This window comes from Mixophyes fleayi, chromosome 4 (genome assembly GCF_038048845.1).
Source record: "Mixophyes fleayi isolate aMixFle1 chromosome 4, aMixFle1.hap1, whole genome shotgun sequence".
Taxonomy (NCBI): domain Eukaryota; kingdom Metazoa; phylum Chordata; class Amphibia; order Anura; family Limnodynastidae; genus Mixophyes; species Mixophyes fleayi.
This window is the reverse complement of record NC_134405.1, coordinates 109,453,736-109,477,441: the sequence shown is the minus strand read 5'-3', so window position 1 is coordinate 109,477,441 and position 23,706 is coordinate 109,453,736. Positions and strand designations below refer to the sequence as shown.

General features: G+C 37.4%; 1 protein-coding gene across 3 annotated transcripts in view; it reads right to left on the bottom strand.

Annotated features, from left to right (window-relative positions):
* Positions 1-10: 10 nt before the first annotated feature.
* DMXL2 (Dmx like 2) overlaps positions 11-23,706 on the bottom strand; it is a 104,798-nt gene continuing 81,102 nt past the window's right edge. Inside the window, exons 28-44 of one of the 3 annotated variants that reach the window (XM_075207987.1) lie at positions 23,262-23,510; positions 21,968-22,149; positions 18,579-18,712; positions 16,960-17,045; positions 15,005-15,206; positions 12,955-13,072; positions 12,365-12,427; positions 11,915-12,001; positions 10,118-10,239; positions 9,888-10,026; positions 9,497-9,557; positions 9,276-9,403; positions 8,664-8,741; positions 3,206-3,297; positions 2,508-2,560; positions 1,930-2,147; positions 11-1,800 (exon numbers count right to left, since the gene is read on the bottom strand). In XM_075207987.1, the coding sequence (XP_075064088.1) occupies positions 1,591-1,800; positions 1,930-2,147; positions 2,508-2,560; positions 3,206-3,297; positions 8,664-8,741; positions 9,276-9,403; positions 9,497-9,557; positions 9,888-10,026; positions 10,118-10,239; positions 11,915-12,001; positions 12,365-12,427; positions 12,955-13,072; positions 15,005-15,206; positions 16,960-17,045; positions 18,579-18,712; positions 21,968-22,149; positions 23,262-23,510 (2,222 nt within the window). In that variant the 3' untranslated portion in view covers positions 11-1,590. Of the gene's footprint in view, positions 1,801-1,929; positions 2,148-2,507; positions 2,561-3,205; positions 3,298-8,663; positions 8,742-9,275; positions 9,404-9,496; positions 9,558-9,887; positions 10,027-10,117; positions 10,240-11,914; positions 12,002-12,364; positions 12,431-12,954; positions 13,073-15,004; positions 15,207-16,959; positions 17,046-18,578; positions 18,713-21,967; positions 22,150-23,261; positions 23,511-23,706 lie in introns of those variants that run through there. The other 2 variants (XM_075207988.1, XR_012691264.1) reach the window with 2 other exon arrangements.

The following is a 23,706-nucleotide window of genomic DNA, read 5'->3' as shown; positions in this document are numbered from 1 at the left end:
ACAGACAATGTTTTTCCGTGAAATAACAGAGGTTTATTTAACTTATAAAGGTAAAACAATGACTCTCTCCTTCTTATCTACATACTTCATATCTTTAAATTGTCTTCGGAGAAGGCAAAGTTATAAGAGAAAGGTGCATGAAATGCAATTATAATTTACAGTAAAACACACACAAAACTTTGCATTAGAAATAATAGGACAAGTTTAAGGATGGCAGTTAAATATACAGACAGTAGTCTTGAGTAGCTTATTAACAATGTGTTTGTTTACAACAGAGAAAGTACATCAAAAAAAGACAACACTGCCTAGTATTTTACAAGCCAACAATATTTAACTCTGCATAGTTATACATACGCTGTATAATAATTTAGTTCATCACTTTCAGCTATCTGGCAACAGGAAGCCTGACATTCATTTTAACATGTGTGCTATTGAAGCAGTAGTCACAAGATCCTACAGGGTCCTGTTCAGTGACAAATGCACATCCAGCAGAGTAAAATCATGTGTGTGCACAAACCCCAAAATGCATTTAAAAACGAAGCGTGAGAGCGGAGAAGTAATCTCACGTGTACTATAGCAAACATATAGGTCTCAATGGATGAAAACAAGATGGAAAAGCTAGATCGCCATGTGGACCATTGGTAATGTGCAAAGTAGACTGTGAGGTAAACACTGCAGTTAAATTATGTGCAAATTACAATGTTTAACAACAAAAACATCACAAACTAAAAGAAAATTATTAAAAAAAAAACCATATAAATATAAAAAGATACATGCCAAGGAAAATGACTGCTTCCTGTACGCCCCCCAAAAATAAATAAAAATAACTGGAGGACATTCTGGCCCTGGGCAGCTAATAACAACAACTTCATTTTCAACACATTTTCCTGGCTTTTGTATCTGAAAGTGACAGTACACACATACATTACCTTCATTTGAGAAAAACATAGACATGCTTTCTTAGAGTACACGTATCAAATATGGAAGCGAATGTCTGGAATATGTGTAAACAGTTTAAAATCAATCAAAGGACTTCCCAAGCAGCCCAGGAACACTGTGAAATACTCCCTACTTCATTCTACCGTTTGTGTATATGTACTTGGCCCCTGTACTGCTCCTATGCTAAACAGTATCATTAAGTTTGTGAGCATTTATAACTTATACCACGTGACAAGTGTAAACTTTCCAGACCACTGAATCCCTTTTGTTCCTTTGTTCGTGCTCTTCTATATCAGTCTGCTGTCCATAAAAGTTACAACACTAATTGAAGCTCTGATCGGTCACAAAATGAAATCGTAGCATCTTAACAATTGGACTGAATGATGCTAAAAGTTTCAGTCATTTCTGCATGTGTGCCATTGGTCTGCCAACAAAACTTTAATTTGCTCAATTTTACGGACCTTGATCTATATGGCAGACATGCATGCCCTTATCACTCACCAGTAACTGGCTCCACTATTAGTAACTTTTATATCTGCATTCTAAGCAGCTTCTAATTCCTCAGTAACTACATCATCCTACACATTTAGCAGCAATGAATCACAACTTGAAAGTGGAGACTGGCCTTAAATTAAAATTCCCCAAAAACGCCTAGAGAATATCGAAAATGCCTGTTTGCATCCTCAAGGCGGTAGGCAACATCCTCATTTTTAGAGTGCCATCTGCTCCACAGGAGAAGATGCGCTTGTTTTCGCCCGCTTCAATCTGCATGACACCTGCACCAATATTCCGAAATATGGACTGCTTGGCATGCTCATTTTTAAAGGAATGAATTAGACGATGATCCGTTAAGTTCCATACCTAGATCACATAAAATAAAATAATTCCAATTAGTTTGTGCAATATTTTGATCATACAGCCCTTTATAAACTACAATGCATTTGTGTAGACATTTTTCTCTACATGAATGGAAGCATTTGTATACCATACCTTTATATTACCCTCTGCTGATCCAGTGACAAAATACTCCTCAGAGATATCCAAGGCAAGAGCTTTCACTGCTGAGTCATGGGCCTGGAAAGTGTGAAGGGTTTGTCTTTGTCTAATGTCAAAGATACAGATGCATCCTTTTCTGCCGCCAGTAATCAAGAGCTGCTGTTTTGGTGCGTACTGCAGAACGGTGGCACCATTATCATGGCAAGTGAAAGCTAAGATATGAGAAAATGTATAAACACACTTTTATATCTAGGTACTTATTAGATGAAGGTGCCATGTATTGTGTATGTGGAACTAATGGTTCACTTCACTTATAAAGTTCAGAAACATTTACCATAAACAAAAACAATTACTATAATAAGGTTGTTCTTCAAGGGACTTTTTAAACATTTTTAGGAAATATTCTCTTTGTCGGTGAAATGGCAGAAAACAAACTGTGAGATTAATAACCATGTCTGATTGATGAGAAATTAGTCTGCAAACATTATTGGGTATATAAGAAGGCTTCATAAGAAGCACTTCAAGCTACCATGCAGACAAATCTAGCCGCAAACAGTATAGTTTTTGCTTACCATGAACAAGACTGTTACTGGGCGATATTAATGTATCCCACAGGCAAACATTTCTAAAGACAAGAACAAACAGTAGTTCAAAGTTAAAGCAGTGAACATGAATTCTTAGCCTAAAAATATTTATAGGAATTTATACTTTAAAAAGTTTAAATTACATTATATGAACAAACGATATTCATTTTAGTTTCCTATAAATTGCAAACAGTCGAAGGGCAATGGCATTTGTTTGTTACATATTGACGTAAGTGTTTGTATACTGCTGCTCACAAGCAATGTAAAATTAAATCCCTGCCTTAATCACCCCCTTTGTGCACATTATTCTAAAACATTGCTTCAAAATTGATAGCATTTAAAGCTAAGCGAGGATTGTTTAATCGGCTTTCAGACATAGGGCTGTCGTTATTTACGCTGTGAGAAGAGATCTACACATTATGCATTACTTTTTGCTTTAATACACGTTTCTTTAATAGACATTAAGATTATCTGTCATCACAAAAAAACAAAAAACACAAAATGTCAGGTCAGTCGGCTGACACACCAGCTTGCTCCTCACTATAATATGCGTACAATTACAGTAATAACTATAATATGCCAATAGAGGTAGAAATCAATCTTATAAGTATTTTATCTTATACAGATACATATCCAGCAATCAAATGTATGCAATGTACTTCAATTATCAATCACTAGCGACATACCGGTTATCATTGGACTGTCCTGATGTTGCAACCAAGCTGGATGAGGTAACAAATGCAAAGTCGCCTGTGGTTTTAGTATGACACTGCCAGCTCTGAAAACACAAAACAAAATAACAATACTATACAAGCAGCTCTTTATATTACATATATGGTGAAGAAATGAAATTGGGATATTCAAAGATTCTCATAAAGTGCTTCTTCCAAAAATCATGAAGAAAAATATATCCATAATGTATATGTGCTTCAATATATAACTGAGCAATAGGACATTCACTCACTTCTGTTTGTGAATAAAAAGCTCATAACATTACCATGAACGGATTATAGCGATCATTTACTCATTGTATGATATTGCACTCACATAAGATAGAGAAGTCTCTCCCTTCTGTCAGAGCCGTTGAACCACTCCCACTTATTGTTCACTTCTATATTGAAGCACACACATCGTACACTATGGATATATTTCTCTCACTCCCACTTAATGTTCTATTGTTCACTTCTATATTGAAGCACACATATCGTACACTATGGATATATTTCTCTCACTACCACTTAATGTTCTATTGTTCACTTCTATATTGAAGCACACACATCGTACACTATGGGGATATATTTCTCTCACTACCACTTAATGTTCTATTGTTCACTTCTATATTGAAGCACACATCGTACACTATGGATATATATTTCTCTCTCTTTTTTTTTCACATTTATGGATATAATCAATTGATGGGGATCTTCCAATATTCTGAATTCATTTTTTCAAAGCCTTGGGAGCTGGTTGGCAGAGTTCATGTTGTCTATAATATTACAATATAAATATTTTTCACACCTACAGTACAGTAGGTGAGCAGAGACATTTAGGAGTGATTTTACCACTTATACATAGGGAGAACACTACGGTTTATTTACTTTCCATCAAGTGTTTCTGGAGTGTTCCACGGTTTCAAGACATTCACCCATATTTTTTATATATATATATATATATATATATATATATATATATATATATATATATATATATATATATATATCTATATCTAATATATAAATGCTTAGTGGCGTCTGTGTGTGAAAAAAAAAACAAGTTGCAGCGCCACCTGCTGGGCAGAGTTATACACTGACCTACTAAATTCTTAGTGTGTGTGGGAAAAAAAATTCAAAAAGGGCTGAAATTTGGTAGGGCTCAAACTCATTTTCGTGAGGTAATTTTACCTCATGAACACACATGTGTAGAGGCGTGCGTTAGTGTGTGTGTGTGTAAAAAACTATTTTCTCAGAAAGGGCTCATCCAATTGACCTGAAATTTGTTATACTGACATTATTTGACAAAAAAATTAGAATAGTCAAGTCAGTTAACTTCCATCATCCCCCCTTCCCCCCGTGGGAGGGGTAGTAAAGGCTAAATTTACGAGTTGAGGGGTCAAACTCATTTTCGTGAGGTAATTTTACCTCATGAACACACATTAAAAAGGGCGCTTGCGTCGGGAAGTAACGCTCTTCCCCTGAGGAGGCCTGGGCTAGGCCCAAATGCATGACAAGAACCTTTTTAAGACCTTAAGTATCTTGATTTGACTAGAATGCATGAGTATCATGCACGGGTTAACTTGTGTGTGTGTATATGTGTATATATATATATATATATATATATATATATATATATATATATATATATATATATATATATATATATATATATATATATATATATGCTATTCAGATTTCGACTGTCGACTGTGCAGTGACTAAGCTGACAGTTCCGTAAAACCTTTAAGACACCGCTTTAAATTTCTTTTGCTTGTATTGGGAGTCTGAGTACCATTTTTAGCTGGAATTATTTTTTCCCATCCACTGTAAGACAAGCAGCCCTAATGAAGTTTGCCTTTCCACAGATGTAACTGGGAAAGAACAACATAGCGGATTTCTGATGCAACTATGTAATGTCCAGTTTCCCAGGAGATTCATTATAATCGCTCCCATTTCTAGAGTTCTTGTGTATTTTATCTGTGATAAAGAATGTTAGAAGTGAACTATTCTCTAGAAAATTTGCTGGCAGTGTATGTGCATATCCACTGAATTAACAAGTAAATATTTGGAGAGATGGTGAATAATACTTTCAGCATCTCTAGACTGTAAGCTCTACCCTCTGTCAACCTCGTCTGTACTTGTACTGTTTTATATGCAACCGGTATTTTGCATGATTTATACTCCTGCTTGTACAGCGATGCAGAGTTTTGTGGCTCTGTAAAATAAACGATGCTGATAGATAAGTGATGGGCAATCTCGTCTTCTTCGTGGGCAGCACAGTGGCCTAGTGGTTAGCACTTCAGCCTCACAGCACTGGGGTCATGAGTTTGATTCCCGGCCATGGCCTTATTTGTGAGGAGTTTGTATGATCTCCCAGTGTTTGCGTGGGTTTCCTCCCACACTCCAAAAACATACTGCTAGGTTAACTGGCTGCTATCAAAATTGTGTGTGTAAGTATGTTAGGGAACGTAGACTGTAAGCCCCAATGGGGCAGGGACTGATGCGAATGAGTTCTCTGTACAGCGCTGCGGAATTAGTGGCGCTATATAAATAGCTGATGTTGATGATGGGCCGCAACCCTCCAAAGGCCTGCACAGAAGGAGAGAGAGCACGCTGTACTCCCTCCTCCTCTGTTATACAGCGTGACATCCCTGCATCATGTGATGTGGAAGTCGGCTGCCCCTGGTCTGTCTTAATCTCTGCTTTAACAAAGCAGAGAATAAGATCATGAGTAGCTATTTGGTGGGACAAAGGTGAAGGATCAGCAGGCCACCTGTTGCCCACCACCATTAAAAGATAGATATTTTAATACACGGTTTCTTTGCAAGTACAACTTTTTTAACTGATGACAATCTGTGCTGCCTAGGTCCTAAATATCTTTTTACAGACACGGGTAATGCTCTACCTAATTATATATATATATACTGGTTAAGAGCCGCTTTCTGTATTTAACAAACAGGAATTGTACAAAAACAGCAACCTTGTTGTATTAAAAGTATATATGTAGGGTTCATTTCATAGTAACAGAGTCTACATAAAATCCACAGAAATGTGTAAATGGATACTAATCTGTATAATGATAAATATTCAGAGAGGCTCTGGAGCTAAAAGATGACTGTGTACAGGGATATTATTTATACAGTATTTTATAGACAGTAACCTATAATACACAACTGCGCTATATCAATAATCAGGAATCTGTTACTTTGGTCTAACATTTATTCTACTACGGATACACCTTATAACATGTATAGATCACAATTTGAGCAAGCAGCACCCACGTTTCAGTTCCTTCTAGAAGCTTCTACATACACACTAGTTATAGCAGTCTGGTTAACAAGATGTAACGCTGCAATCAGGGAGCTTTAGAAAGCACACTATTGGATTTGCAAAAGCGTCAGAAGAGGCTGATTGCTTTGAGTTTTAGGGAAAAGGGTAACTTAATGCCACAGAATACACAAATAGAAATCAAGCAATTTTAAGGTTTGCTGGAAACCATTGATTATAAATAAATTCAGCAACTTCAACATGCATACATATTTCAACCAATTATAATGTAAAGGTTTAATCCGTTTATCATTCTCCCTGCAGCTGTAAACACAAAATTACCTTTAAGGCAGAAATCTTCCTTACTCTGATCATACCGTAACATATTGTAGATACAAGGCCATGCAAGTACATAACACTGGCTTCTGGCTGCAGCCAGAGATGAGGCTTTACTTGTTCACATTAAAAATCTCAAAATAGGAAATAAAATGTTTACTAGGTATTATTATGAATCACGGCTTAAAAAAATATAAAGATAATTTAAAGGTCAGCTGTATTCCCAAGCAGAATTTTCACTGTGAAATATAACCTTGATGCTGCTCTAGAGATTAGATAGACAGATTAGACTTAGAAAGACATATGACTGTGTGCACAGTCTGTTCTGTTTCTCATGCATTTACATGATACAAAGACAGCGCTCAGGCTCATGTATGATGTAACCTGCAGATGGACTGCACACCAGTGGTGGTGTATACGGTGCTATTCCATACCGCCACTTCTCCTACTGCCTTCATTGTAACACTATAAAAATCCATGCCCCACACAATTTTCATACCGCCACTTCTAAATTTCCACTTTGACCATTGCGGCACACCCCATTTGAACAAACATAACACGTGCTACAAACAGCTATCTCAAACGACTGTCTGCGAGTAACACCTACAAAATTATACTATCCTTATAGACTCCTGTCCAGCACTTCTCTGTCACTTATCTCCTCTGTTACTGGTATTCATGCACTTTTTTGACTAATACTATTTTTTTTTCCTTCTTATTTTGTATTGACATGAGATAAGGTGAAATCTGATTGCTATTTGTTTTGGGTTTTTTTTTGTTTTTTTTAAGGATTTGATGTTTTTTCATAAAATCAGTAAATGCGGTCTGTTTACCTTACCATAAATCAACAACCATGTAATGCATTGATGGACCTTATGGATTTCTCTTTGTATTTTAATTAATACGTACCACACACCATGTCCCAATGCTACGGTCATTAGTTGTTCAGAGTATAATACATACACACACACATATATATATATATATATATATATAAGCCTAGCGACGTGTGTTAGTGTGTGTGGAAAAAAACTATTTTCTCAGAAAGGGCTCATCCAATTGACCTGAAATTTGGTATACTGACATTATTTGGCAAAAAAATTAGAATAGTGAAGTCAGTTAACTTCCATCATCCCCCCTTCCCCCCGTGGGAGGGGTAGTAAAGGCTAAATTTACGAGTTGAGGGCTCAAACTCTTGACCATGTGGGTATTTATTTACCAGAGCCTGTGTTTGGTCATGGACAATTGTATGTCGCATTTTCACGAGTACGGAGAAGCAGTGATGTGAAAGTGCAGGTTATGAATACTCCCCTTCAAGGAAGACTGATTGAGCACAGCGATAAGGTGTTTAGCAGAAACGTTGTGTATCGAGAGGTTTTAGAACAGTAAGACGATGGAGATTAAGGATGTGGCGATGAAGATGAAGGATGAGGTGATGGAGAAGAATGATGAGGTTGTGACATGTGGACAAAACCATGTTAAAAAAGGGCGCTTACGTCGGGAAGTAACGCTCTTCCCCTGAGGAGGCCTGGCCTAGCCCCAAATGCATGACAAGAACCTTTTTAACACCTTAAGTAGCTTGATTTGACTAGAATGCATGAGTATCACGCACGGGTTAACATATATATATATATATATATATATATATATATATATATATATATATATATATATATATATATACACATACACACACACACATATACACATATACACACACACATATCATAGCTTCAGTCCCAACATGTATAAAGATGTACACATTCTAGACGTTCATAATTTTATGAAGTATACATCGACTAAGTATTCCTCTTTTTCACCAACTTACCAGGTAAGGTTTTGGATTAGAGACTGCCTGGTTTACTTGCCAAATGCTTAAAAATCCTTCTCCATCGGCTACACCACACTATATATTATAATGACAGAATATGAAATGACAGTCATGAAATTAAAACTCATGTTCAACATGCACATAAGATAAAGACACATGTAGAGATCTAGTAACAGTATTTCCAACAGGAGCTTCCTGTCCAGCTAAGTCCATCCTCACTATATTCATTTTTCTCTTATCTAACTAAGGTGCATTGGAAGCAGGGGGGAAGTTTGCCAACATCGTTTTTCACTTGCTTATTTTACCATACACTTGTTTATTTTATTTAAACTTCACAGATTATTATTAAGCATGTGTATTTATTTCTATGTTTGTTCCCAAATGTAAAGGATTGCGGAGCAGTCTGGGGGTATATAAATCAATATTAATAAAAATAAATCTGTTGGGAATCTAATCACTAGACACATGTATCCATGACATCCATCAGTCATGAAGAACAACATGAACTTAAAAAGCTTTTAATGTATGTCCAATAATGTGTTCAGTTGGTCCCTTGCAGGGTAACCAACAGCTGAAAAAGTATGTAATAATCCACAAAAAGAAAAAAACCTTGTTGCCTTGGGAATTAAAGTACAATCTGGTAACCCGGGCATTTCCAGCCTGGCGGAAGCAGATGAGCTGCTGGGGACGACTCCATTCAAACATACGGACACTGCCATCCTGAGCTCCGGTCAGATCTAGTGTAAACAAATGAAACAAACATTGCGTCATTCTGCTCAAGTTTAGCTAACTGTTTGAAAGCACATTTGGGTCTCACATCTATTACTTACAGTACTGGTGGACTGGATGTGAGGCCATTCTTTTAACATTATGCAGGTTCCGTTTTATCAGCTTTCAGGAAGACGTCAAAAGGAAAGCGTAAATGTAAAATCAATATGTTTAGACAGATCTGAAAACAGACTCTTAATGTTGTACAAAGAAGCAATTTTATATTACAAATTCTGCCATGTTACTTAATGTTTATAATCCAGCTGAAAAAGATTAATTCCCAGAATTAATTTCAATGAATGCACCGTGATGTATAAAACTAGAAAATAAATTTAACCCAAAGCCCCACAAAGGAAAATATTACATAAACAGTCCTGGTTTATAAGAAAATAAAATTTTATGTATGTATCAGTGCAGAGCTACTTTTATATAAATGTAGGGAAATATGCATACAATGCCAGCTCCAGTGCTTGTCTGCCCACTCCCCAGCCAAGGCATGGATGAAGAGGATTGCATCTGGCCCAGGTTAAAGGAAGCCACACTTGACTGATGAATGGCTGTGGTGGATCCTCTAAAATCTAGGTCATCAGAACTAGGGAAAAACAAAGTCAAGTACTTGTCAATGGCATCCTGAATACGAAGTAATAAAGGTATTAGAAATGGAAATGCAGAGAGAGACTAACCTCTTAGATTCTCGGTCATACTCTTCCCCAATCCATATATAAGGCTGAGCAGCCAAGAGACAAGATACATCAAGTTCTTGCACATCATGCGTGGAAGCCAAGACTATTTCATTTCCGCTTGCCTAGATAAAATAGTGCATTTTCATTAATTTGTAAATTTAAAAAAATAATCTAATTTTCTAAAGAGAAATAATGTTCTTGTTCAAAAATAAGTTGAGCCTTATAACATACTCTTTACCAATCAGTCGATAGAGATGTGTATAGATAGATAGATATATATATATACACACACACAAACGAGAAAAAGAAGCGCCAAAACATAGTGTGATATTGCCAAGTTGGAGCAGTGATCAGATTGATTATCAAATTATCCTCGTACCAGATAAATAATATAATTTCGCTTATCTGAGATAGTATCCCTCTGCGAACTCCAGATCCTTCTTATGCAGTTTAGGGTATTCCAAACTATAACTCAGATAGAAAATAGCAAATAATAGAGTAGTGCGTTTTAACAAAAGTGAAACATCATTTAATTCATAAAATTGTATCCATAGACAACAATTCAATGCCCGTACATTATATAAAATCAATTCAAGCTTATCTGTGCACTAGAATCATCCACTGTCCAGTTAGGGTCTCGCCAAACACCGGTAATCCTGGCTCCTTAACATCAATACACCGACAGGGGATAAGATTCCTCAGCCCTCTCAGGCAAGTGACAATGCGTCCTCAGCTAGTGAATCCGAAAAACGAGTGCACCTCAGAGAAGATCCTTGACGCGTTTCGTCTGTTAGACTTTATCAAAAGGATGATCATCTAGACCCTAACTGGACAGTGGATGATTCTAGTGCACAGATAAGCTTGAATTGATTTTATATAATGTACGGGCATTGAATTGTTGTCTATGGATACAATTTTATGAATTAAATGATGTTTCACTTTTGTTAAAACGCACTACTCTATTATTTGCTATTTTCTATCTGAGTTATAGTTTGGAATACCCTAAACTGCATAAGAAGGATCTGGAGTTCGCAGAGGGATACTATCTCAGATAAGCGAAATTATATTATTTATCTGGTACGAGGATAATTTGATAATCAATCTGATCACTGCTCCAACTTGGCAATATCACACTATGTTTTGGCGCTTCTTTTTCTCGTTTGTGTATTTAGATTGTACATCTGCAAGCTGATGTATCAAAGGGAAGCAGCCTAATGTATGTGACTTTAAATATTTTGAGCACAGGTTTTAAACACGTGATCATTGGTGTTTTGCACTGAGCGCCGTTGTCTTTTTCACATTGTTTTAATATATATATATATATATATATATATATATATATATATATATATATATATATATATATTATACACGGATGAAAGTTACTACTGGCCATTAAAAGTTCATAGACATTTCAGGACGAGCCCCTGATAAATGTCAATTGTATTTAATTCTAAGCCTCTCACATACTGAGATAACATGGAACAGATATAAATACTACATGTCCAAGTATTTGGGATGAGAGGATAAATAGGTTAAAAGAAGTCTATAACTGAAGTATATATATATATATATATATATATATATATATATATATATACACATACACACACACACTAGTAAAAAAAAAAAATCACACATCACAACACATGTTGCCGTGACCTATATGGAGGTAAATGGAAGTTCCTGTAAAGCGATCCGAGATGATAGAACTATTCCTTACTCAGCATAAAACAGTGCAGGGTAAATTTATATTTAAGAATATAGTTTTGCATTTAAATGTTTACATTGTCTTACCTTGTTAATGGCAAAAGCCATTATTATATCAGATTCCTTGTGAATTATTTTTGCTTTTCCACCTGGATAACCAAGATCAGCTTCAACCTGCAACAACATTTGTGCATCACTACAGCAACTCTTGGAAAGAGATGTTTTGTTTTTTTTTGTTTTTTTAAAAGCACATGTAAAATTAGTTAAAATGCATGCAATCAAAGTTCACTTGTTCCAGCACTTTATTGAAATGGGAGTTTTCTCCAAATCAGAAAATATATTCAGTATTAGTATTAAATATAGAATGTTAATAAGAAATCCATAAAAGATAAATTTTGTCAGTCAATGTAAGCATATTAGCAAAGTAGTTATCCAGGTAAAGTCCCTGCAGTGAAGAAAATAAGTATATAAAATGCTGGTAGCAGTGATCATAGAAGAGAGTGCTAGAGAAGAAGGAGCCTTTACAAGCCATACTACCTGTTTATTCAGAAGATCTGCTATGGTGTCTACTCTGACACGCTCCGCACTGTCGTCTACAGACTACTTGACACCACACAATCACAAACACGAAAACACATGCACAAAGAAACACATACAAGAAAAAAAATATATGAGACATTCCATATCACTATTAGGAAATAGTCATATTTGTCATGCACAATAAACACATGTCTATAGCAACACATGAAAACAAAAAACAATGATAACATAAAAAAATGCAAAAACACCACAATGCTGAAAAGACAAATAAACAAGAGGAAAAAGAGTGGAAACATCATACTTACATAGACATTTCCTTTTCTCTATGTTCCACTACAAGTATTTATAATTTTCTTAATTAACTCCAAACACTTCTGAGGTAATGCTTTTGCTGCTCATGAAATTAATGTAACCAATATAGTTGCTTGACCTTCCCCCAACACCATATAATCTAACACTTCACTACTAAATTTGCTTATAAAATAAGGGGGGGGACAACGAATCAAAATAACAGCAAAAAGCTTGATTACCCAAAAATGCGGCACAGGGACTGATGTTAAAAAACATATTTAGATCTCTAGATTTACCTCACTTTGTTTCCTTTTCTTTGTAAAGATGTATCTTATAAACGTTTCCTGGAGGAGCTCTTGCTTGACTAAGTAATGCCAGATTCGTTTGACAGGAAACGCAGAGTAATCTTTGGACCTGTTTTAAAATATTATTGTCATATCTTTAGGAAAAGGAAACTACATATACTATATATACACATCTCATTCGAGCAAATACCATAAATTTAATAATGGTTTGAAAATATTCAAGTTATTCTGTCTGAAATACAATTCAATAGTGATCACACGGTTATAAACAAAATTACATACAATATCTTTGTATCCTTAAGGGATCTATCATTGGATGATTATGAGCAAATCTATTATTTTTTAGTGATTTGCAAGTTACATGATCCGCTAAAGACACATCATGCAAACCTGCACTTTTTCAACCCTTCAAAAAAACAATAAAAATTATTATCTCCATACATTTCGATTCATCTATTTCCACATTGTGAAGTACAGCAGTGGGAGTCTAGTAAACAATCTCACTGGTTTCAGGCACTGAAACAAATTGAGAAGAGTGACCCCTTTCATTTCAGTGAACAATTCATTTCAATGGGTGTAGAAAGCCTGTAGAAATGCCTTGCTGATTAAAAGTAATGCAAAAATGCTCTATAAAATATTTATTATTATTAATAATAAAAGAAAATAAAAAAATAATAGTGAAAAAACAAAATCTGAAAATCTATTGTGGATCTACAAGTCACAGGAAGCTGTGGCTGCCAGAACTACAAGCACTAGCATGAATAGTGCCACATTGTTTCAATGAGGTTGAAGATTAGTACTTTCTCAGCCAATCACAAGTGGCACACATGTGAACATTACTTTTGATTGGCTCAGACTTTCCCATTCATTTCTATAGGTGAATGGGGAAAACTATAATGTTAAGCTGGGTACACACTACACTGTTTTCGTCCAATAATCGGCTCAAACAGCCGACATACGACCGCTCGTTCAAAAGTTGGGTCAGTGTGTGCAGTGACACGATGGTCGAAAGTCTGCCCAAATGGACAATTATCGCCTCATTTGGTTGGTCGTACCGTTTAATATTTTCGTTCCAATCTCGTTTCCGCTGTATAGTGTGTATAAACTTCTGACCGATCCACAACAGTGAGTACGAAATTACAGTCATTGCTCACGACAACATGGCTGTAAAAAGTCGCTAAAGGGATGTCCGCTCTTCCCTTTATCGTCCTAAACAAGGCTAGTGTGTATGCAGTCCATGGACCGAGCGATCGGAACATCGATCGCATGTAAAATCGCTCGGCATAAAAAGTTGGTCGAAATTTCTGTAGTGTGTACCCAGCTTTAGTAAGCAGAGTAACATTATCTAAATGTCAAGTAATCATTTTTTTAATAGATTGGAGAGTTTAGGGAATAAACAATTTATTTATGGTGATTTTAACATTCGTAAGAAATCGCCCATTCATAGAGCTCTCTACCTAAATCTCATCTCTAAAAGTAGCAAAACAGAAATATTGCAAAAAAAACATCTAATGCCACCTTAAAGGTTTATTAATGGGGATGTTAAATGAACTTACATACCACTAATTGGTAGTACGGTAGGTGGGTGTGTAGGTGCGTGTGTGTGTGTGCAACCCCCCCCCCCCCATTCAAGTAACAGGCGGGATTTCACGTGATTGGAATCCCCCACTTCATTCCTAGTGTAATTTTTAGTTTGAGTAAACAACCCCTTCACTGTTACCTACAGTGTATAGCATGTAGCAATTTATTCAGAGGGACGCCATCATCAAAACTGTATGTTTATTTTTATACATTACTGCGGATCTCATATTTTATTTGGATAAAAGTTTGAGGGAAGAAACAGCAGATCTCAAATCTATAAATCCAAAGAGAGGAATTTTAACTTATTATTAATATGTTATATTGATCAGAAACCATAATCCTAAGCATGAATATTTTTTTCATTATAGTGTTCTTATGATAAAATTGTTTTCATAATATAATATTTTCTTTAACTCAATATACAATAAAATAACATCTTGTAAAGTAACTAGTTTCTTACTTGAATGGTGTATTTTCCGGGTCCAACATTGCTTTGTGACGTAGAATAGCAGGTCCCGCGCCAGCGGCTAGTTCACTGGGATATGTGTTAATATAATTGGGTGGTGGGCCTTCAAATTGGTCTATTCTTTCATGAAGAATTTGCTCCCAATTTTCTAGGTTTTTGACAACCGCAATGCCAAGTGGAGATGTAACAGGTAGGTCTGAAAAAACACAATCAATTTTTAATGTCAGATTTTAATAATCTATGGAATAATTCTGCAGGTGGTAACCATATTAACAGCAGACCTGGCTACAATTTGCTCTTCAATCCATTATACTAAATGAATATTTATAAACACTAATAAAAGTACCCATATCTCCTAATGGAGGTTTACAAATGTCCAGTGCAAATGGAAGCCATGCACTCCATGTGGACCGTCATAGGTGGACCCTGATCCCAGGATCCTGTGTAGGAACATAGAGCTGTTCAATTTAGTTCCTGGCTCCCAGATTGCTGTACATACAGATAAAACGGAATACTGTGACCAGCAAAAGCAGAACCACTAGGTGCTTTCATGTTACAAAGGGTAATTCCTTAACCTCATTAAGGGTAAAGCAAGAGAATTGCAAAGACGACCAAAGTCAGGTGAAGCCGCTCTAATACTTTAGAATTTGCACCACTTTGCTGAAACTCTCCCTTCTTAATTTTCCATGAGGATAGAGCGGTCCTGTGCAGCAAGCCTTCCTTTATTCCCAAGGTAGTGTCTAGGTTCCACTTAAACCAGGAAATCGTGGTCCCTGCTTTCAGCCCATCGTCCTCTTCTCCAAGAGACAAGTTTCTGTTGCTGGACGTTGTGAGGGCTCTGCGACTTTATGTTGACCGCAAGGCCTCAGTCCACAGAACAAAGGACCTTTATGTTCTTTACAATGCCCAGAAGCAAGTCTGACCGGCCTCTAGACAGTCCCTTGCCCGGTGGATAACGTCCACTATTTCTTTGGCTTATATCCGCGCGTCTCAGCCCGTCCTAGCAGCGCTAAAAGCTCATTCAACCAGAGCTGTCGGCGAATCTTGGGCGGCCCGCCATGGGGTTTCGGCAGAGCAGCTATGTTGAACGGCAACATGATCATCTGTCCACACCTTTACAAAATTTTACAGTCTGCAGGGCTTTGCATCTGCAGATGCGAGTTTTGGATGCAGAGTGTTGCATGCAGTCGTTCCAGAGCATTCCCTCCCTTAGAGGCAACTTTGGTATGTCTCCGATGTCTCGCAGTGTCCCACAATGGTAGGAAAGAGAAAAGAAGATTTTTAATCACTGTAAAAACGATTTCTCTTACTCCATTGGGGGACACTGCGCACCCTCCTTTGCTCTGTAAATAGTTCTGTTGTGAAAATTTTATTACTAAAAAACAAAATTATTTTAGCCTACAGGGTTCCTCTTTCTCACAAGCTTGGTTAGACAAAACGGAGGTTACTGGAGAGGAGGGGCATAGTAGGGGAGGAAAAAAAGATAAGTCTAAGTGCCTTACTCCTAGGTTCCACCTACTATACCCCAATGTCTCGAAGTGTCCGCCAATGGAGTAAGAGAAATCGATTTTGCGGGGAGTAAAAAAATCTTCTTTTTGTACATTAACATAATTTAAATTTGCATTACTGGACAAAATAATACACGTAAAAAGAGTTTTAAATATATTTTTTTTCTTAAAGAAAATATAGCAGTTATGCTATACATGCTGGATTTTTGATAATGCGGCACATGCCCAGGCCATTTAGTGCCCTCAGTTGTTATGGAACAGTTATTTTAATGTTTTGTTTAGCTTATCCAGTGTAACTTTGAGAAACGTGGTCTGTCTCCCATGGAAATTTTCGGCATTAGCAAAACACTGTTATAGCAAGCTCCTAGTGTGATCCGTTAAGTGCTTCCAGTTTATCATTGTCATCGATATACACAGACATAAATACACATGGCAACCAACCTGTTAGTTCTAGTCCAGCAATCGGAAAGAAATTCTTAAGGTTGTTGATTGCAAGTTTCACCATTGCCAATCGTATTAGTGTCCAGCTGCAAACAACAATATTGTAACAAATGAGATCGTAGACCTTATATACAAAGTGCATTGGATTAATGGGCTTCTCATTGCATTAATAATGTCACTTAATTTATTGGTGTTGACAATCTAAACACCCGCTATCAGTTAACGTTAAGAGTTTAGACAATTAAAGGTTACACTAAAATATAACTTTCTTTGATTAATTGTGCACAGTACAGGAGAATGTAAGTAACAAACATATTTTAGATCTCTCCTTTGCCGCTTTCGGTCATTTTTGGGACTTCTACACGTGTCCTGCCACCTTTTGACAGTTACATCAGACCTGACCTGGCATTAGGACATGTACCTAACCTGTTGTGTTGTGAGAATATTGTCACATATTAATAGGAGAGAAAGTAGGCTTTTGGCAAGATCTCTCTAGGCAACTTAAACTATAGCAGATTTAGTAACCATTGAAGCTAGGTAAATTCCTGCAAATTGAAAAATATTATATATTAATTGCTTAGGATTTACATTAGGCAAATACAAATGGAAAAACAGATTCAGTGTGCATTACACATTACATTAATATACAGGCCATTTAGCCATACCTCTTCTGAGATCTCTGTCCCTAATACATTGCTACAGATTTGTTGGTCTACTGCAGCTTTCAAAATGTTTGAATTTCTTTTATAAATATACAAATAAATTGCACCAAAGAAAAGGTAAAAGCACATTAATCTTCCAAACATTTAACTAGGTTTACTATGATATGCTTATTTACCATAACTAACCCCCTACATGTTACTGATCTGTGGTAGGCATCTTGTCCTGGTTATACTGCTTACATACTGCTGCCCAGGCAATATCCCGCATATATGAACCCGAGACATTGCCGGGAGACAGAGGCTCCCTCCGGAGTCAAATTCCCAGGTAGACCGCGTTCATACTGAACACGGGTCTGCCCGGGGTCTCCATGCCAACATCACAAGAGGAGCTTTGATTGGCTCCTCTTTTGATGTGTTTTCTTTGCCTTTTTTTTTTATTACTTTAACATTGTGTCTGGTGAGACCCGGGTTGAAAAACCCGGGTCACACCATTCACAGTGCAGGCTTTCAGGGGCAGACCCGGGAATTACCCCACCAAAAGACCCAGGTCCGATGACCCGGGAATTAGAGCTGGGACCATTCATACTGCACCAATGTCACCACTCATTGTGTAAACTAATACCCCATTCATTCTGCACCAAAAACCCGGGTGTTTGCTGGAGCAAGCCCAGACGACTATTATCAATTATTGTACTATAATACCATTATTCTATGTATGTTATATTTCTGACATCTAGTCACACACACACACATATACAATATATATACAATATATATATATATATATATATATATATATATATATATATATATATATATATATATATATATATATATATATATATTTATACACGCACAATTTAATGGCAAGTTACTATACCCCAATGTCTAGCAGTGTCCCCCAGTGGTAGGAAAGAGAAAAATCCATTTACATAACACTGATTCTTTTCTTTTTACCTGTAGGAACAAGAATTGATATGCTCTTGTATTTGTGTGTCAGAAAGAAATGCATCATCATCCTCATCATCCTCACTTGGAATACTCTCATCGGAGTCGTAAATAAGGCCACTGTCAGACAGAGGAAGGAAGGGCTGCAATAAAAAAGCATTGGGTGTGGTCAACTCTTTATAGCCTTGACAAATATTTACAGAAGGTTTGGACAAGGAAAACCCTGGAGGGTCACATGGAGACAGTAAGGTATGCAGCAAATCTATATTTCAGCGTTTGGACAAAAAAAATCTCTTTTACAAAAGTTTGCGCCACAAACTAAACTGCAAATTGAAAAGAAGCAGGCTTAGAATTAATTATAAAATGATGTCTGTAATTTGAGCTTATTTTTACGTAAACATGACTCTTGCTAAGAACCCTTAATATTTGGCTGAATGCAGATTACTCACTAACTATAGTACACAGAAGATTCTCTTAAAGGTTAAAAAGATATCAATAAAATAATTTATGGGAGAAAACTGTAACCCTGAGCTAATAATTAACCTCATGCTAAAATTTCACCAAAGGAAATATGTTCCATAAATTTGTTTAGTATATTTATCACAGGTCAGTACTAAATACTGAATCGTGACTTCTATAAGAGCTGGATATTGTGTCTGATGGTTAAAAACTGAGTCAAAGGGAACAAAGATTCCTAACCTTCAGATATTTTGTCTGTTGAAAGAGGGAGACAATGGGAATGTATCTCCGTCACTATTAAAGAATAAACTGTCATCTCTATTCAATTAACACAAGAGATTACATATGCCTAATAACATGCAAGGATCATCAGAGAGCAACACTTTGACTCTGATGACTTACATTCATGCTAGCACATCCCTCTATGTGCAGTGCTGAATTAGTAGTCTCCACAATTCAACATTTTTAAATGAAAGCAATTGTAAATAGTAAACAAACATATAAATAAAATGATAATAATGAGAACATATTGATATATTAAAAATATTTGCTTATGTATACCAATAAGGGATAACACTTTTGTGGAGTTTTTAAAACATGTTTTTGTGTAGTGTTACATGTGCAAACTAGACAGTGCTTGATCAACCACTAGGCTGACCAGGCTGCAGCCTGGGGCGCTGAGTCCTGGGGGGCGCAGCACGGCATACTAGCAAGCTGTTTTTTTTTTTTATTCAAATGCCGGCGATCGGCTTCCTTCTCCTCTGATGGGGCCGCCCCTGTCCACAAGGAGGCGGTCCCGCATGTTTCTATACCCAATCACGCAGCTAACAGCATCTGATGCTGTAAGCTGTTAGCTGCTGCTGTTAGTCAGTGTATTGCTTAGTGTGGTCACGTGAGATCTCACATCTCACGTGACCACACTAATCACAGAGAGCGCGCCCGCAGTGACAGTGCAGCTGACAGCGTTGGATGCTGTTAGCTGCGTGTGAAGATGACAGAAGCGCCGGCTGGTGAGAGGAGGAACAGAAGACAGCAAGGTAAGTGCAGCTTGTTAAATATCAGGGGGAAGGGGGGGAGACACTTCGGATGTGGAGAGGGGGGGATGACTGGGGGGACTAATGAACTGGCTAATGTGGTTAACGAGGGGGGTCTTATAAATTGGATATGGGGGGATTAATGAACTGGCTAGTATGGATTGGATAGGGGGGATTAATGGAGTGAAAATGGGGTGGTAATGAACTGGTTAGAGGGGGGCTTATGAATTGGATGGGGGGATTAATGGAATGGCTAGGGGAGGGGATTAATGAAGTGAAAATGGGGAGGTAATGAACTGGCTAGAAGGGGGTTAATGAACTGGATAGGGGGGATTAATGAAATGGCAATAGGGAGGTAATGAACTGGCTACAAGGGGGGGTTAATGAATTGGATAGGGGGGTCATACACTGTCTGTTGCGGGTCGATAGGGGGGATGAATTAGCTGGTGGCGGAGGTGATGAAATAGCTTGTGGGGGAAGGATCTCTGTATTGTGTGGCGGTGATGTGGATGCTGACTGTGGTTTCAGCGGTCACTAGAATACTAAATACTAGATAGACAGGGCTGGTAAATGTTACTATATGAGTGTAAATAGATTTCATATATTTTATTGTCTATGTCTGTACTAGGGGGTTGTTTTGTATCATTCAGGGTTTGCTAAAATGTGGCACTATAATACAATTTTTGCACATTTTAAATACAGGACTCCCAAGTTTTCAGAAGCCAGGCAACGGACAACGCTCCAAGAACAAGCAAAAGAGAACACCAGGTAGTCTACGCTGCAAGATCAGGTAAGAGAGGACGTGCATAATGAAGTGTGTTTTATGTATTAATTAATGTTTTACAATTTTGTTTACATATATCTCTATATCTCTCTCTATATCTCTCTCTCTCTATATCTATATCTATATCTATATCTATATCTATATCTATATATATATATATATATATATATATATATTCTTCATTTACCCACACATTGGTGCGGGGGAGCGGGCGGTAACCAGTGTAGTAGCCTAGGGCGGCTGTGACCCTTAATCAGGCCCTGAAACTAGACCCAATGGTTTATTTAGCAAATACAGCACCATCCTATCTTTGTTTTCTATTTGTAAATATAACCTCTATCCTTTCTGTGTGTTCTAAATACACTCTCCAGTAGGGCCCCCGAAGCTTCTGCCATCTTCGGTGAGCAGGCCATACTGAATCACAAACCTGATGTTATATAGATTTTGGTCTGCATAAAATCTGATGTTGTTGGTACCGTAAAAAGAAGATTCCTTACATCCAAACCCCTGTATATGGCAAGAGCTTCAGGACAGGTAAATGCTGTATATACTTAACTATACTTAATGTTTAAGGATAGGGTTTATATTTGCAATATGGACTTTAGGGCAACGGTATGCAACAGGCAGCCCCCTGACTGCCCACGGCCCGCCAAGCCTTCTCTTGCGGACCCCCAGTCGGCTGCTCCTGATCTTATTAGAATGGTGTCAGCCGACTTCCACATCACGTGACCTCCTCTGCACAGTGCAGGTAAGTCATGAGCATACCAAGAGGAGAAGGGTGTGCAGCTACTTCATGTTGCCCCTCCATGCTTTAGTCTATTTATTAATTTTATAACAAATACTCCATAAAAGTAGGGTTCGTCCCATTGTTCTTGGGTCAAAATTAGCAAAATCACATTTAGTTAATATATACATACATTTTACATGTACATCATGTGGTGAATATTTTATGTTTTGCAATGCATGGGTAATGGCTTACAGCAGATATTACATTGTTCCATTACACATGTTCTACATAGACTGTCTATTATACAATTCACTGCATACTTTCCATAACATAATTCTCTACTTCTACTGTAATATGCCAGAGATATAAAACTATAAAACAACATGCCACCTACTTTGGCCACAAAATAGTCCCACATGCTCAGTTCTGGGGGAATGAATTTCTCTTTGTATGTTGGTCTCTCAGCTGGAACTGGAGGCGGGACAGCAACATCCTTCGCTGGTCTTCCGGGCACCAGCATTCTCATATTAAACCGACGGCGATGCTTATCTATCTCCTCTGACAGAACTGGGATTGCTGTAAAATAATCCATATATTAATTACAGCTCATGATTTTATTTGCCACACACACACACACACACACACACACACTTGCAAGGGATGAAATAAAAAGCCTATATGTGGATTCTGGTACCAGTGTGACATTGTCATTCATTTGGCCTCATTTTGTAACATACAGTAATTACAAAGCTAGGTCCTATTCTAAGCAAGGCAATAATCACCAATTTCTACATGTTTCAGACTTCAGCCCCAAATCAGTAACAGAAGCATCGCCATCAGTGAGGACACTTTCTGTTGCACATTGTTTCTCATTAGGCAATGGGAGAGCACATTCACATATTTGCTCATCAAAGACTTTTGTTCTAGAAAGTGCAGATTATGTACAATTTTATACATATGAATAACACTTCTCAATTACCGTATTTCCCCATGTATAAGACGCACCTTTTTCCCCAAAATTTTGGGTCTAATAACTGGGTGCGTCTTATACAGGGGTAGTAGCACTTACCCTGTCAGATGACTCCTCTGTCCGGTAAAGTCTTCTCTCTGTCTGATCCTGATGCTGGAAACCCGATTAAGGTCCTCTCTGCGATGTCCGGATGTCCTTTAAGGACCTTGGCATCCTTTCAGGACCTTGAAAGGATTGTCAAGGTCCTGAAAGGACATCCGGACATCGCAGAGAGGACCTTAATCGGGTTTCCAGCATCAGGATCAGACAGAGAGAAGACAGAAGACTTTACCAGACAGAGGAATCATCTGACAGGGTAAGTCAGAATTCACTATAGCGTTGTCTCTCCTCTGTATAAGCTGCACAATTACTCTGTGAAAAAATTGAGGATAATGTTTATCCTCAATTTTTTCACATGATTTATATAGGTGCGTCTTATACAGTGGAGCGTCCTATACATGGGGAAATACGGTATATATTGTCAATGCCCGGCAGTGCCACATTCTGTGTACAGTTTTGGACACTTGCAGAAGATGGGTAGGAGATGACAAGAAAATACTGTTACACATGAGTAGGAAAGCAGGTCAGAATGAATAGTTTGATGATGACAAACATCAGCTAAGAAAAGGCACACAATAAATGAATAAAAAGAACAATATCTGGAAAGAGTGAAGTATACCTGGAATACTCTCTGGTGGCTTTCTTGGTTTCACAACAAGCTTCACTCCACCCCCAAAAACTGCTGCCCACATTCGGCTATTTAGTGGATGAGCAGCTAGACGGAACAGTTCAGTGCTGGAGTCATTAGCTAGGGCGTGTATCAGAAGGCTCACATAGACCGCTACAACAGCTTCACACAACAAGACATTGAGTTTTGGTTGGTCCTCGTCTTGGGCCGTATTTAGGAGATTTATTAGAGAGCTTACACCTGCAAAATTAATATAAACAATACATTTTTCGACAATAAGGAAGATTTCAAGCAAATACATATTTAAAAATAGAACAATCATTGCAGATTGTGAACAGAGAAACATGGTAAACTGCACTGTAGGGTTTGATTTTCTAAAAGACAGTATAGCAAAGACAGATAAGTGAAAAGACAAATAATTGAGTGACTATTCCTT